Source organism: Elephas maximus, chromosome 15 (genome assembly GCF_024166365.1).
Source record: "Elephas maximus indicus isolate mEleMax1 chromosome 15, mEleMax1 primary haplotype, whole genome shotgun sequence".
In the NCBI taxonomy this organism is placed as follows: domain Eukaryota; kingdom Metazoa; phylum Chordata; class Mammalia; order Proboscidea; family Elephantidae; genus Elephas; species Elephas maximus.
The window spans coordinates 3588568-3601571 of record NC_064833.1 but is presented as its reverse complement, the minus strand read 5'-3'; the positions used below and the strand labels follow the sequence as shown (position 1 = coordinate 3601571).

The following is a 13004-nucleotide window of genomic DNA, read 5'->3' as shown; positions in this document are numbered from 1 at the left end:
AAGTGTCTGCGGGGCACTTAGGAGAGCTTTGGAATGTGTCTGCCGCCTCCCTGGAGAAGTATGTGCAGTGTTTGTACCTGGACGGGAAAGCCTGACGACAGCGTGTATCAGAGTCCTGATTCCCAGGGAGAGGTATATTTAATGAGATCGAGCCCATTGACATAAGGTGGGGTACACACTGTGTTTTTTGGTGAGGCAATGTAAGGCTGGAGGCCCTGGGTGGCGCAAATGGTTAAGCGCTCGGCCACTAGCCTAAAGGTTGGCGGTTCAAACACACTCAGAAGCACCTTGGAAGACAGGCCTGGTGATCTGCTTCCAGAAGGTCACAGCCTGTAAAACCCTACGGAGCAGTTCTGCTCTGTACACCTGGGGTCGCCATGAGTCAGAATCAACTTGACAGCAACTAACAACAATATAAGGCCATATGTATGTTTTAGGGCGGTTTAATTAACAATCACACTGTCTTAATGAATGCAAAGTGTAATTTTGTGCTTTCAAAGATTTGTTCAAGTTTGAAGAGTCTTACATCCATCTTTATGTTTTCTAGGAAGCCGACGGTTTGGTTCTGATAAATATCGACAACGGAAGCATCACCTGCTCCACGTCCTCCGGTGACGGCATGGACATTCCCGACGTCCCTCTGCTGGCCGCCCAGACGTTCATTCAGAGGTAAAGGTGGACACGGTGTGCTTGAAAACCTCACATTCTGATCCTGTCTTTGCCACTTTTGAGTACTGTTTCCTGTTTGATACGTTATTGATAGATATTTTGTGTTTATAACTTGGAAATCATTTGTGAACATTTTGGAAAAAAAAAATTTGTCTTTATTCCAGTCTTGCCTGTAATTATGGCCCTACAGAGTCAGGTGATGGTCACAGCCCGCAGGAAGCTTCCGGAACCTTCTCTCTCTCCTGTGCCCTGGTATCCTGTGCTGGTGATCTTTGAAGTTCCTTCTTATTTGTTCATTCAGTTACTCATTGTTTGTGTCGAGTACCCATGATGTGCCAGTGTTGGGCTGGGTGCATGTACGGATGAGCAGAACACACTTGTCCTGTCCTGTGGCAATTACAGTCTGGAAGGCTCTAATGGCCGTGACCAGTTTTCCTGAGCAAGAAGTTATCTTTTTCTTTTCAATTCCCCCAGTGCCCTATTCATGCTCTTATTTTTTTTAAACCTTGTTTTACAGCTGTTTGAGGTGTTTTCATCTCTTCTACTTGGAAACCCCATGGGACAGCTCTCCTCTGTCCTACAGGGTTGCTGTGGGTTGGATTCAACTCAGCGGCAATAGGGTATGCTAAAAGTTAGGGCCCAAATCAGACATCAGCATGCTTTTTCTGAAAGGGCCAGATAGTCCATACTCCCGGCTTAGCAGGCACTGAGGCCTCTGTCGTGGTGGTGGTGGCGGGGAGGCTTGGCAGGAACTTAATTGCACGTGTGTCTTCTGGGCGTTGGGAAGGCGCAGTTCTGATCACGTCAGGGCAGAGGGGTAGACGGGGACGTCTGGTGCCCCTGATCGCGTCAGGGCAGAGGGGTAGACGGGGACGTCTGGGGCTCCTGAGCACGTCAGGGCAGAGGGGTAGACGGCGACGTCTGGGGCTCCTGAGCGCGTCAGGGCAGAGGGGTGGACGGGGACGTCTGGGGCTCCTGAGCGCGTCAGGGCAGAGGGGTGGACGGGGACGTCTGGGGCTCCTGAGCGCGTCAGGGCAGAGGGGTGGACGGGGACGTCTGGGGCTCCTGAGCACGTCAGGGCAGAGGGGTAGAGGGGGACGTCTGGGGCTCCTGAGCGCGTCAGGGCAGAGGGGTAGAGGGGGACGTCTGGGGCTCCTGATCGCGTCAGGGCAGAGGGGTAGACGGGGATGTCTGGGGCTCCTGTAGACTGGGACGTCTGGGGCTCCTGAGCGTGGCCTGCAAGGGCTCAGCTCTCGTGGGAGCAGGACTCCCTGCGTTGTCTGCAGAGCACGTGCTTTTTCTTTGGAATTTAATAAAATGCAGCAGGAGAGAGTCTGCTTTTTAGGCCAGGCCACGTGGGGTCTGACTGCCATTGCCACACTGTCAGGTGACACGTGGAGTGATAGGTGGAGGGCTGGGAACAAGGTGAGCCCCTGTCTTAGTCATCTAGTGCTGCTGTAACAGAAACACCACCAGGGGATGGCTTGAACAAACAGAAGTTTATCCTTTCACAGTCTGGGAGGTTAGAAGTCTGAATTTAGGGCCCAACTCCAGGGGAAGGCTTTCCTTCTCTGTCAGCTTCAGGGGAAGGTCCTCGTCATCGATCTTCCCCTGATCTAGGAGCTTCTCAGGCGCAGGATCCTGGGTCCAAAGGATGTGGGCTTCTCCCGGTACTGCTTTCTTGGTGGTATGAGGTCCCCTGTCTCTCTGCTTGCTTCTCCCTTTTGTATCTCAAAAGAGATTGGCTTAAATCGTAAATTAATCTTGTAGACTGATTCTACATAACTGCTTCTAATCCCACCTCATTAACATTGTAGAGACAGGATTTGCAACACAGGAAAACCACGTCAGATGACAACATGGTGGACAATCACACGATACTGGGAATCATGGCCTAGCCAAGTTGACAGATATTTTCGGGGGACACAGTTCAATCCATGACAGACCTGGAATTGCTTGTAGGTGTTTTTTGTGAATATAGCCAGGTTGTGCTTGTTTCTGGTTTGGCGTGTGGCAGCTTGTATTTAGCCCAGTGGTAACCCCTTTTGGCCTTTATCTAGTCTGTTTACTGGGAACTCAAATCAGGGAAGAGCTGAACCCTGGGAAGACTGGAGAAGAAGGAGGCACTGTTGGCCTTGGCTTTTCTGTGGATTGAATTATGTCCCCCAAAAAAGTTGAATTGAAGCCCTAACCTCTGTACCAGCAAATTGGCCCTGTTTGGAAACAGGTTTTTCTTTTGTTATGTTAATGGAGCAATTCCAGAATAGCGTGGGTCCTAAACCTAATCCGTTCTGAGTGGCTTATAAAAAGCAGGATGGAAGACAGCAGACGCATCTACAAGCCCCGAGCACCAAGGACTGCACAGCTACCAGAAGCTGCAAGAGACAAAGAAGGACCTTCCCCTAGAGCTGCACCCTGAACCCAGACTTCTAACCGTGAGAAAAATTCCTAGTCTTTAAAGCCGCCCACAGGGGTGTTTTGTTATGTCAGCCCCAGGAAACCAAGGCACCTTCCTTCTACCTGGCTTGTCTGACCTCTTACCTCTACCTTGGAATCCATAGCCCTTCTACTTGAAGGGATTCTGCAAAATATGTAGGTGTGCTACCTAAGTTATTGTTCCTTCCATCTTAAAAAAAGTCAAAAGACCCAGAAGCCATGGTACCGCCAGCGCAGAGGTGGAGTGTTTGCTCTTTCTGTTTTCTGTGCGAACGTGGTGCTCACAAGGCTTTCCTGCTGGGGCAGACGGGCGACTGGCGCTCAGGGGTCTTCCATTGGGAATTTCCCTGTGTGCGCTTAGAAGGCAAAGCTCACATTCCTCGTTGCCCTGTTTACTCCCTGGTAAGCACCAGCCGACTTCGGCTGTGTGCCTGTCAGAGTGTGACGTCCTGTTGCAGAGGTTGGCCCGCATTCAGCAGAACGTGTCTGGTATTTACCTCTTAGTGCTGTCATTCCCATGAAGGCGGGGTTCTCGCCTTCATCTGCAGGTTATTGGCAGAATTTTATAGTGTCGATGCAAAGACTGGATCCCATCCCGCAGTTGGGGCATGGGGTGTGGCATCCCTGACAGCCTCGGTCTGCTAGACTTGGTTTTATAAATGTGAATGACCTTGGCATCTGTATGAGGCCCCCAGGAACATGATCAGGGCCATGGGGGTTGTCTCCTCATGAAGGTGGGAAGTCTTTGTGTGTGTCTGTGCGTTGGTGTTTGACCAGCTTCCCCGAGACGTCCTCTCTGCCCCCATCCTCACCACATTGATGAAGTGTGCCTTTGCCTTGACCTTCCTACCCTTCTGACTCTCTTGCCCTTTTCCTGACCCTCCTATCCTCGCTCCAACCCTCCTACCATTCTTCTGACCCTCCTACCCTCGCCTTGACCCTCCTAACCTCACCCTGTCCCTCCTATCCTCACTCTGACCCTCCTACCCTTGCCCCAAACTGTCGTACCTGCATCCTGACCCTCCTACCCTCATCTTGACCCTCCTACCCTTCTCCTGACCCTCCTGTCCTCGCCCCGTCCCTCCTACCCTTGTCCTGACCCTCTTACCCTCATTCCAACCCTCCTACCCTCATTCCAACCCTCCTACCCTCGCCCCGACCCTCCTACCCTCACCCAACCCTCCTACCCTCACCCCAACCCTCCTACCCTCACCCCAACCCTCCTACCCTCACCCCAACCCTCCTACCCTTGCCCCATCCCTCATACTCTTGCCCCGACCCTCCTGGAGGCAGGGACGGGGTCCCAGCCATCACAGCCCCAGGCCAGCGGCTGACTCAGGTTTACAGAGGTGCACCCTGAGCCCTCCCACCCCCCCCCCTCCGCCAGTAGCTCCAGATGAGAAGGTGGCCGTCCCCTGGCAGGCCCAGAGCTGTGGCACACAGAACATTGGGTGCAGGGTATAGACACCATAGGAGCCTGCCTGGGCAGGGGATGAGAGGGAAAGCTTCTAGGCAGCTCCTGACTAGCCAGTCAGGACAGCACAGGGGCTCGGAGTGATTAGCTTGGATAAAAGTGAACGTGGTCCAAGGTCGTGGCCTTTGTGAATTCTGCATCAGTGATAGTTTACATTGCAGGTGAATAAACTTTTCCACTAATGTACTTTTTAGAGTTTACTGTGATAAAATGTATATACCATTTTAATTGTTTTCAGTGTACAATTTAGGGAAATTACTTAAAGTCATCGTGTTGTGCAGCCATCAGCGCTGTCCATTCCAAAACTTTTTCATCCCCCGAACAGAAACTCGGTATCCATTAAACAGTAGCTCTCCGTCCCTCCCTCCCTCAGCCCCTGGTAACCACTAAAAAATGTTGGTCTCTATGGATTTGCCTGTTGTAGACATTTCGTATAAATGGGATCATACAATACGTGTCCGTCCGTGACAGACTTCTTTCACTCGGCATTGTGTTCTCAGGGTTCACCCATGTCACAGCATGGATCAGGACTTTGTTTCTCTTTATGGCATTGTACGGATGGACCACGTTTGCGTTTCTGTTTGTCTGTTGATGGACACTTGGGTTGTGTCCAGGGATGTGTTGGAAGATCACCCCCTCCAAGTTACTGCTGTGTATTTTGGGCATTTGGTAAAAGTCTCCACATGGTTCAAATGGCTAAGCATTTGGCCGCTATCTGAAAGGCTGGAGGTTTGAGCCTTCCTGGAGGAACCTCATCGGAAAGGCCTGGTGTTCTTCTTCTGGAAAACCAGCCATTGAAAACCCTATGGAGCACAGTTCTACACTGCGCACACGGGGTTGCCATGAGTTGGGGTTGACGCAATGGCAGTTGGTTGGTCTTATAAAAGTGTTTACCTGGCGAAAGCACGCGTACTATCCTGGCGAGCTCTATGTCACTAGTACAACAGTCACGGGTCAACGATGCTCTGCAGTCAGCTGCCTCTCTTCTTTCCAGCATCCAGAGCCTTCAGCTGCACCAGGAGCTGGATCTTGCTCACTGCAGTTCGAGCACAGATCTGAACGAGGGCCAGGGCCGTCGGCGCGCGTGGCAGCAGAAACTGAACGGCCAGATCCAGCAGGTCACTCTCCAGCTTCTTGTCGACATCTTCAGGTAGGAGGCTTGCCAGCCTGCGCTCAGGTACTGAGGATAGCAGGGCCCCCAAAGCTCAGGCAGTCGGGATTTGTCACAGCAAGAAGGAGGTGGCTAAAAAAAAAAAAAGAAAAAAAGAAGGTGGCTCCAGCCCCCCAAACCTTTTCGTGTGGCTGTTAACAGCCAGCAGGTCCATTTTTCAGTTTGCTGTTTCTATTCTGACCTGCACAGGGTTTTCGAACCCCCCTCAAGGAGCCCTGGTGGCTCAACAATTAAGCACTCAACTGCTAACAGAAAGGTTGGTGGTTCAAACCCACTAGTGACTCTGGGAGAAAGACCTGGCAAACTGGGCCCATAAATATTCTAGCCTAGGGAACCCTACGGAGCAGCTCTACTCTGTCACACGGGGTTGCTATGAGTCTGAATTAGATCGACTCGAGGCCACCTAACAACCACAGTCCCCTCTCTCTCCTGCAGATTCTCATCTCGGCTGCAGTGTCTCAGCTGGGCCTGTAGGAAGGAGAATATCTGAGGACAGTGTTCACGGAGGGCTTGTCTGTGCTGGGCGTGTGCTGGCGCTAATGACGCAGGGTCTAGGCAGGTCTGTCCTGGGAGGCCTGAGTCCAGGAGATGGGGGTGGGGATGGACGGGTGGATCATTTTATCACGACTCGTGGACTAGAGGGGCAGTGGTAGAATTCTCATCTTCCACAAGGGAGACCCGAGTTCGATTCCCAGCAATGCACCTCACGTGTAGCTACCACCCGTCTGTCACTGGAGGCTTATGTGTTGCTATGATGCTGAACAGGTTTCAGTAGAGCTTTGAGATTAAGACTAGGAAGAAAGGTCTGGCAATCTACTTCTAAAAACCAGCCAATGAAAACTATATGTATTACAACTGTCCAATCCACAACCAATCATGGGGATGGCGTGCGACCGGGCGGTGTTTTGTTCCTTATGCCTGGGGTCACTGTGAGTTGGGGGTCAACTCGACAGCAGCTGACACAATAACAACATGAACGAGGTGATGAAGCCCCCACAGGAGACCTGCCAAGAGGGAGCATCTCAGGACTTGGTGCTGTTAGAAAGCTCCCTGCTTTCCCTTCCCTCCTATAATTGTCACTGTCAGGTATCTGTTGCGTGATATGGTTTTTGTGACGTTTGAGCTGGAATCGGTTACCTAGATCAGAAAAGTTAATTCTAATATTCCCTGGGAGCCTCAAACGGTTTGCTCTTAACTACTAACCTGTATGTCAGACTAAGACAGCCTAGGAAGAAAGACCTAGTGATCTACTTCTGAAAACATTGGCCAGCGAAAACCTCGTGGATAGCAGCAGAACATTGATATGGTGCTGGAAGATAAGCCCCCCAGGTTGGAAAGCACTCGAAAGACGCCTGGGGAAGAGCTGCCTCCTCAAAGTAGAGTCAGCCTTAATGACATGGATAGAGTCAAGCTTCCAGGACCTTTGTTTGCTGACGCGGCATGACTTGAAATGAGAAGAAACAGCTGCAAACATCTGTTAATAATCAGAACCTGGAATGTACGAAAAACGAATCTGGGAAAATTGGAGTCGTCAAAAATGAAATGGAATTTATAAACATCAACATCCTAGGCATTCATGAGCTGCAATGGACTGATATTGGCCATTTTGAATTTGACAATCATATGGTCTACTGTGCTGGGAATGACAAATTGAAGAGGAATTCATCATCAAAAAGAACATTTCGAGGTCTATCCTGAAGTACAGTGCTCTCAGTGATAGAATTATATCCCTATGCCTACAAGGTAGACCAGTTAATAAGATTGTTATTCAAATTTACACACCAAACATTAAGGCCAAAGATGAAGACATTGAAGGTAATTAATAATTACTCATGATTGGAAAATGAAAGTTGGAAACAAAGAAGGATAGGTAGTTGGAAAGCATGGCCTTGGTGATAGAAATGATGCTGGAGGTCGCGTAATAGAATTTTGCAAGATCTAGATTTTTTTTTTTTTTTTTTAGATTTAGTCATTGCAAATACCGTTTTCAACAGTTCATAAACCAGTGACTATATGCGCGGACCTTGCCGGATAAAATACACAGGAATCAAATAGACTACATCTGTGGAAACAGATGATGGAAAAGCTCAATATCATCAGCCAGTACAAGACCAGGGACCGAGTGCGGAACAGATCATCAATTGCTAATATGCAATTCAAGCTGAAGCTGAACAAAATTAAAACAAGTCCACAAGAGCCAAAGTATAACCTTGAGTGTATCCCACCTGAATTTAGAGGCCATCCTAAGAATAGATTTGACGTATTGAAGACTAATGACCAAAGACCAGAGGAATTGTGGAATGACATCAAGGCCATATACTTGAAGAAAGCAAGAGGTCATTAAAAAAAACAGGAAAGAAATAAAAAACCAAAATGGATGTCAGAAGAGACTCTGGAGCTTGCTCTTGAATGTAGAGTAGCTAAAGAGAATGGAAGAAATGATGAAGTAAAAGAGCTGAACAGAAGATTTCAAAGGGTGACTCAAGAAGACAAAGAGTGTTATAATGAAATGTGCAAAGACCCAGAGTTAGAAAACCAAAAGGGAAGAACACACTTGGCATTTCTCAAGCAAAACAACTGAAGAGAAAATTCAAGCCTCGAGGTGCAATAGTGAAGGATTCTGTGGGCAAAATATTGAGCGACGCAAAAGCATCAAAAGAAGATGGAAGGAAGACACAGAGTCACTGTACCAAAAAGAATTGGTCACCATTCAACCATTTTAGGAGGTAGCATATGATCAAGAACTGATGTTATTGAAGGAAGAAGTTCAAGCTGCACTGACTGAAAACACTGGCAAAAAACAAGGCTCCAGAAATTGGTGGATACCAACTGAGATGTTTCAACAAATGGATGCAGCGCTGGAAACACTGACTTGTCTGTGCCAAGAAATTTGTAAGACAGCTACCTGGCCAACCAACTGGAAGAGATCCACATTTGTGCTCATGACAAAGAAAGATGATCCAATAGAATGTGGAAATTATCAGACAATATCATTAGTATCACACACAAGTAAAATTTTGCTAAAAATAATTCAAAAACAGTTACAGTAGTACATTGACAGGGAACTACCAGAAATTCAAGCTGAGTTCAAAAGAGGATGTGGAACCAGGGATATCATTGCTCATGTCAGATGGATCCTGGCCGAAAGCAGAGAATACCAGAAAGGTGTTTACCTGTGTTTTATTGGCTGCGCTAAGGCATTCGACTATGTGGATCACAAATTATGGATAACATTGTGGAGATGGGAATTCCAGAACACTTAATTGTGCTCATGAGGAATCTGTACACGGATCAAGAGGCACTAGTTCGAAAAGAAGAAGAGGATACTGTATGGTTTAAAATCAGGAAAGGTGTGTATCAGGGTTGTATCCCTCACCATAGCTATTCAATCTGTATGCTGAGCAAATAATCTGAGAAGCTGGACTGTATGAAGAAGAACGAGGCATCAGGATTGGAGGAAGACTTATTAACAACCTTGCTTTGGGTTATGCAGATGGCACAACCTTGCTTGCTGAAAGTGAAGAGGACTTGAAGCACTTATTGATGAAGATCAAAGACTACAGCCTTCAGTATGGATTACACCTCAACATAAAACAAAAATCTTCACAACTGGACCAATAAGCAACATCATGATAAACAGAGAAAGGATTGAAGTTGTCAAGGATTTCATTTTACTTGGATCCACAATCAGTGCCCACGGAAGCAGCAGTCAAGAAATCAAAGGATGTATCTCACCGGGCCAGTCTGCTGCAAAAGACCTCTTTAAAGTGTTAAAAAGCAAAGACGTCACTTTTAGGACTAAAGTGCTCCTGACCAAGCCATGGTATTTTCAACTGCCTCATATGCATGCAAAAGTTGGACAATAAATAAGGAAGACTGAAGAAGAACTGATGTATTTGAATTATGGTGTTAGCAAAGAATACTGAATATAGCATGGACTACCAGAAGAACAAACAAGTCTGTCCTGGCAGAAGTACAGCGAGAATGCACCTTAGAAGGGAGGATGACGAGACTTCATCTCAGGTACTTTGGGCATGTTATCAGGAGGGACCAGTCTCTGGATAAGGACATCATGCTTGGTAAAGTAGGGAGTCATTGAAAAAGAGGAAGACCCTCAGCAAGACTAATTGACAGAGTGGTTGCCACAACAGGCTCAAACATAGCAGTGATTGTGAGGATGTCACAGGACCGGGTAGTGTTTTGTTCTGTGGTACACAGGGGCACTATGAGGTGGAACTGACTCAATGACGCCTAACAACAACAACTAACTGAAAGACTGGTGGTTTGGGCCAACCTAGTGGTGCCGTGAAAAAAGGCCTAGTGATGTGCTCCTGTAAACGTTCAGCCAAGAAATCCCTATGGAGTGGTCCTACTCTGTAACACACGGGTTTGCCACGAGTCGAAATCAACTTGAGGGGAACGGGTTTAGGTATCGGGATTCAGTAAGTTGCTATCTCTAGCCTAGATATGCAGTCATTTATGGAACATATGGCAGATAAACCCCTCAACATTTGTCAGCTGTGTGCATAAGTAATTTTTAGTTCAAGCTTCATCTTTGTGGAAGTGTGTTTTGGCCTTTTCTTTCTTCCAACTCTTTCTTCTCCTCTTTCTCTTCCAGCTCTCTTACGCTTGCCACTCTCTCCCGGGGTCCAGCAGCCAAGGAAGGTGGCCCCTTTGGTAAACTCCACGGGCTGCCTGCTGCCAGGTCCTTTCTGTTCTGGAGGGAAGTTCCACTGTGAGGCTCTGTAGTAGGGCTCGCTCAGCTGACAAGACTCAGCTTGGTTGTTTCAAAGCCAGAATCAGGATGGCATTATTCTCTCGATGCGTTTATTTATATCAAGCCAATAACTTATTCGGGAAAAGAAATGGGATGGTGAATTATAGACAGGATGTGTGATCTCTTAGCTCACAGCGGTGTACCCTGGGTGTAGGGTATACTGTCTTCCTTTTGGTCCTTGAAGATGAAATATTTTATGATCAAGGCTTTCATTTTTAAAACAATTTTTAAGCTTAGTGAGTTGATAAAAGCAGAAAATATGACTACAGATCACCAAACTTTCTTTCTGCTGGATGAAATGTTTTCCTGCTAGATGGAGGGACGTCTTTGCCTGTAGTACGTACTGAATATGCCTTGTAGTCATTGGCTCCGTGTTTAGGCTAAAATCCCGCAGTTTGACAGGTGAGGACACGGGGTAACAAGCGAAGAGGCTTCAGGCTGGGGGCTGAGCTGGGTCAGACGCGGCCGGTCTACCTGGCGCTCTGCCACTCTTCCTGCGACACGTCCGTGCTCTCAGCTGCATTTGGTTAGTAAAGAAAAGCTGTTGTGTCTTAATTTGTGTCAAGAACTGGGGGCTTGAAGGAGAAGATGGTGGCACTCCCTCCCCAGGCTTTATTCCAGTTGCAGGGAACAGTTATGCTTAAAGTGAGGAACGGCTTGACCACAAAATGCATCCACACTGTATGCTTTTGGTGTCAGGGTAATCCTCCTGCAGAACAGGGCTTCTCACAGTGTCGTTTTTCTGCCGCTGATGGTGATACGTCTTTGAGGTACTTGAAAATATTTCCACCCTTAGCCTCTCTGTTCTGTTTGTCAGGGAGGTGAAGAATCATTTAAACTACGAACATCGAGTATTTAACAGTGAAGAATTTCTCAAGACGAGAGCTGCAGGGGATCACGAGTTTTACAAACAGGTAAGAGGTGTGCGGCCCTGCGTGCAGGTTCAGCCCTTTATGCTTCTCTGTATTAAGGCAGCTTTCACAATAAGTTACTTTCACATCTGTTAATATTTGATTGATTTTATCACTTTTCAAGAAAGTTTGACCCAGCTTCTCCTGGGTGTTGACCATCTCTTTCTTTCTTTCCTTTTTTTTATTGTGGTGAAATTTAGCAGTGTTAGTGTCCTAAAGCCTACCGTTCAGTGGCATTAAGTACGTTCATACCGTTGCATGACCATGACCACAATCTAGGTCTGAAACGTTACATAGCAGTCACTCTCAGGGCCCCCTCCCCTCATTCCTGGAGCCACCAGCCCACTTTTGTCTCTATAGATTGGCCTTTTCTTTTTCTTTTAACAATCCCGTATCCTCTCTCTTTTTTATTTTTGATACTAATATTTTATGTTTGGCAAAAATATGCACAGCAAAACCCACTCCCATTCAGCTGTGTCTAGACATGACGACCATGACATTGGTTCCGGTCTTCACACATTGTGTGAGCATTCTCCTTATCTCTGCCTAGCTGTCTCACGCCCGTTGACTGAAACTCCCTGCTCCCCAGCCTTCTCATCTACACTGTGAAAAGACCTGTCGTCCATATGGTCTTAGATAATTTTCTAAAAGGGCACAGTATTCAAGGGTGACAGTCTTTACTCTTTGAGCCAAACTGTTACTTAGTTTAAAGGTGGCTTGAGGGTGGATGTACCTATTCCAGACATTTCCTATAAATGGGATCATGCCAAATGTGGCCTACTTCACTCAGCATGATGTCTTCAGGGTTCATCCGAGCTCTAGCATGGATCAGGACTTTCTTTCTCTTTTTGGCTGAGTAATACCCCATAGCTGTGTGATGAACTGCCTGGTGTTTATCCAGAGACACAGTGATGGGGGCGTGCCGGTCGGGGGACACAGATGAGGGAACTCGCCCCACGGCACAAGTCCAAGGTTGGGCCATCGCCCCAGGGCACAAGTCGAAGGGGATGTGGAATAACATTCTAAGATGCCGCAAATATGACAGGTGCCTGACTGAGGCAACAGGACAAAAAGGGAGGAGGGTGTTTCCGTGGACTAGTCACAGCTATTACTGTCTGTTCATCTTGTAATTGGGAGGAAGGGAGCGACTTAGAGATTGCCCTGGGCCTTCACCACCCTTGCCGCAACTCTGTTTACCCGTTCATCTGTAAGGGACACTTGGGTTGTTTCCCATCTGTTAGTCTTTTAATTAGCTTTTATAATTATAATTTACATACAATAAAATGCATCTGTTGTACGTGTGTAGTTTGCTGGATTTTGGCCAACACACATACCTGTGTAAGCACCTACCCAAACTAGATGGAGAACATTTCCATCCTCCCAGATGGTTTCTGTACCCTTCCCCGTCCATCCCCCACCCTCCCAGGCCCCAGCACCTCTTCCACGGTAGATGAGACTTCATATTTACGTGAGACTTCACACCTGGAATCACTATGCCTGGGCCCTTCGCTTGCCTTCGGGCGTCAGCTCACTGTGTGTGAGATCGGTCCATGTTCCCACGTTCTC

The 13004-nt window shown here is 47.7% G+C and overlaps 1 protein-coding gene across 4 annotated transcripts in view; it reads left to right on the top strand.

The window, feature by feature from the left end:
* Window positions 1-13004, top strand: part of DENND3 (DENN domain containing 3) — a 94219-nt gene that overhangs the window by 29198 nt on the left and 52017 nt on the right. For all 4 annotated transcript variants that reach the window (XM_049853499.1, XM_049853498.1, XM_049853497.1 and 1 more), the window contains exons 8-10: window positions 548-669; window positions 5574-5729; window positions 11345-11441. In XM_049853499.1, the coding sequence (XP_049709456.1) occupies window positions 548-669; window positions 5574-5729; window positions 11345-11441 (375 nt within the window). The remainder of the gene's footprint in view (window positions 1-547; window positions 670-5573; window positions 5730-11344; window positions 11442-13004) is intronic.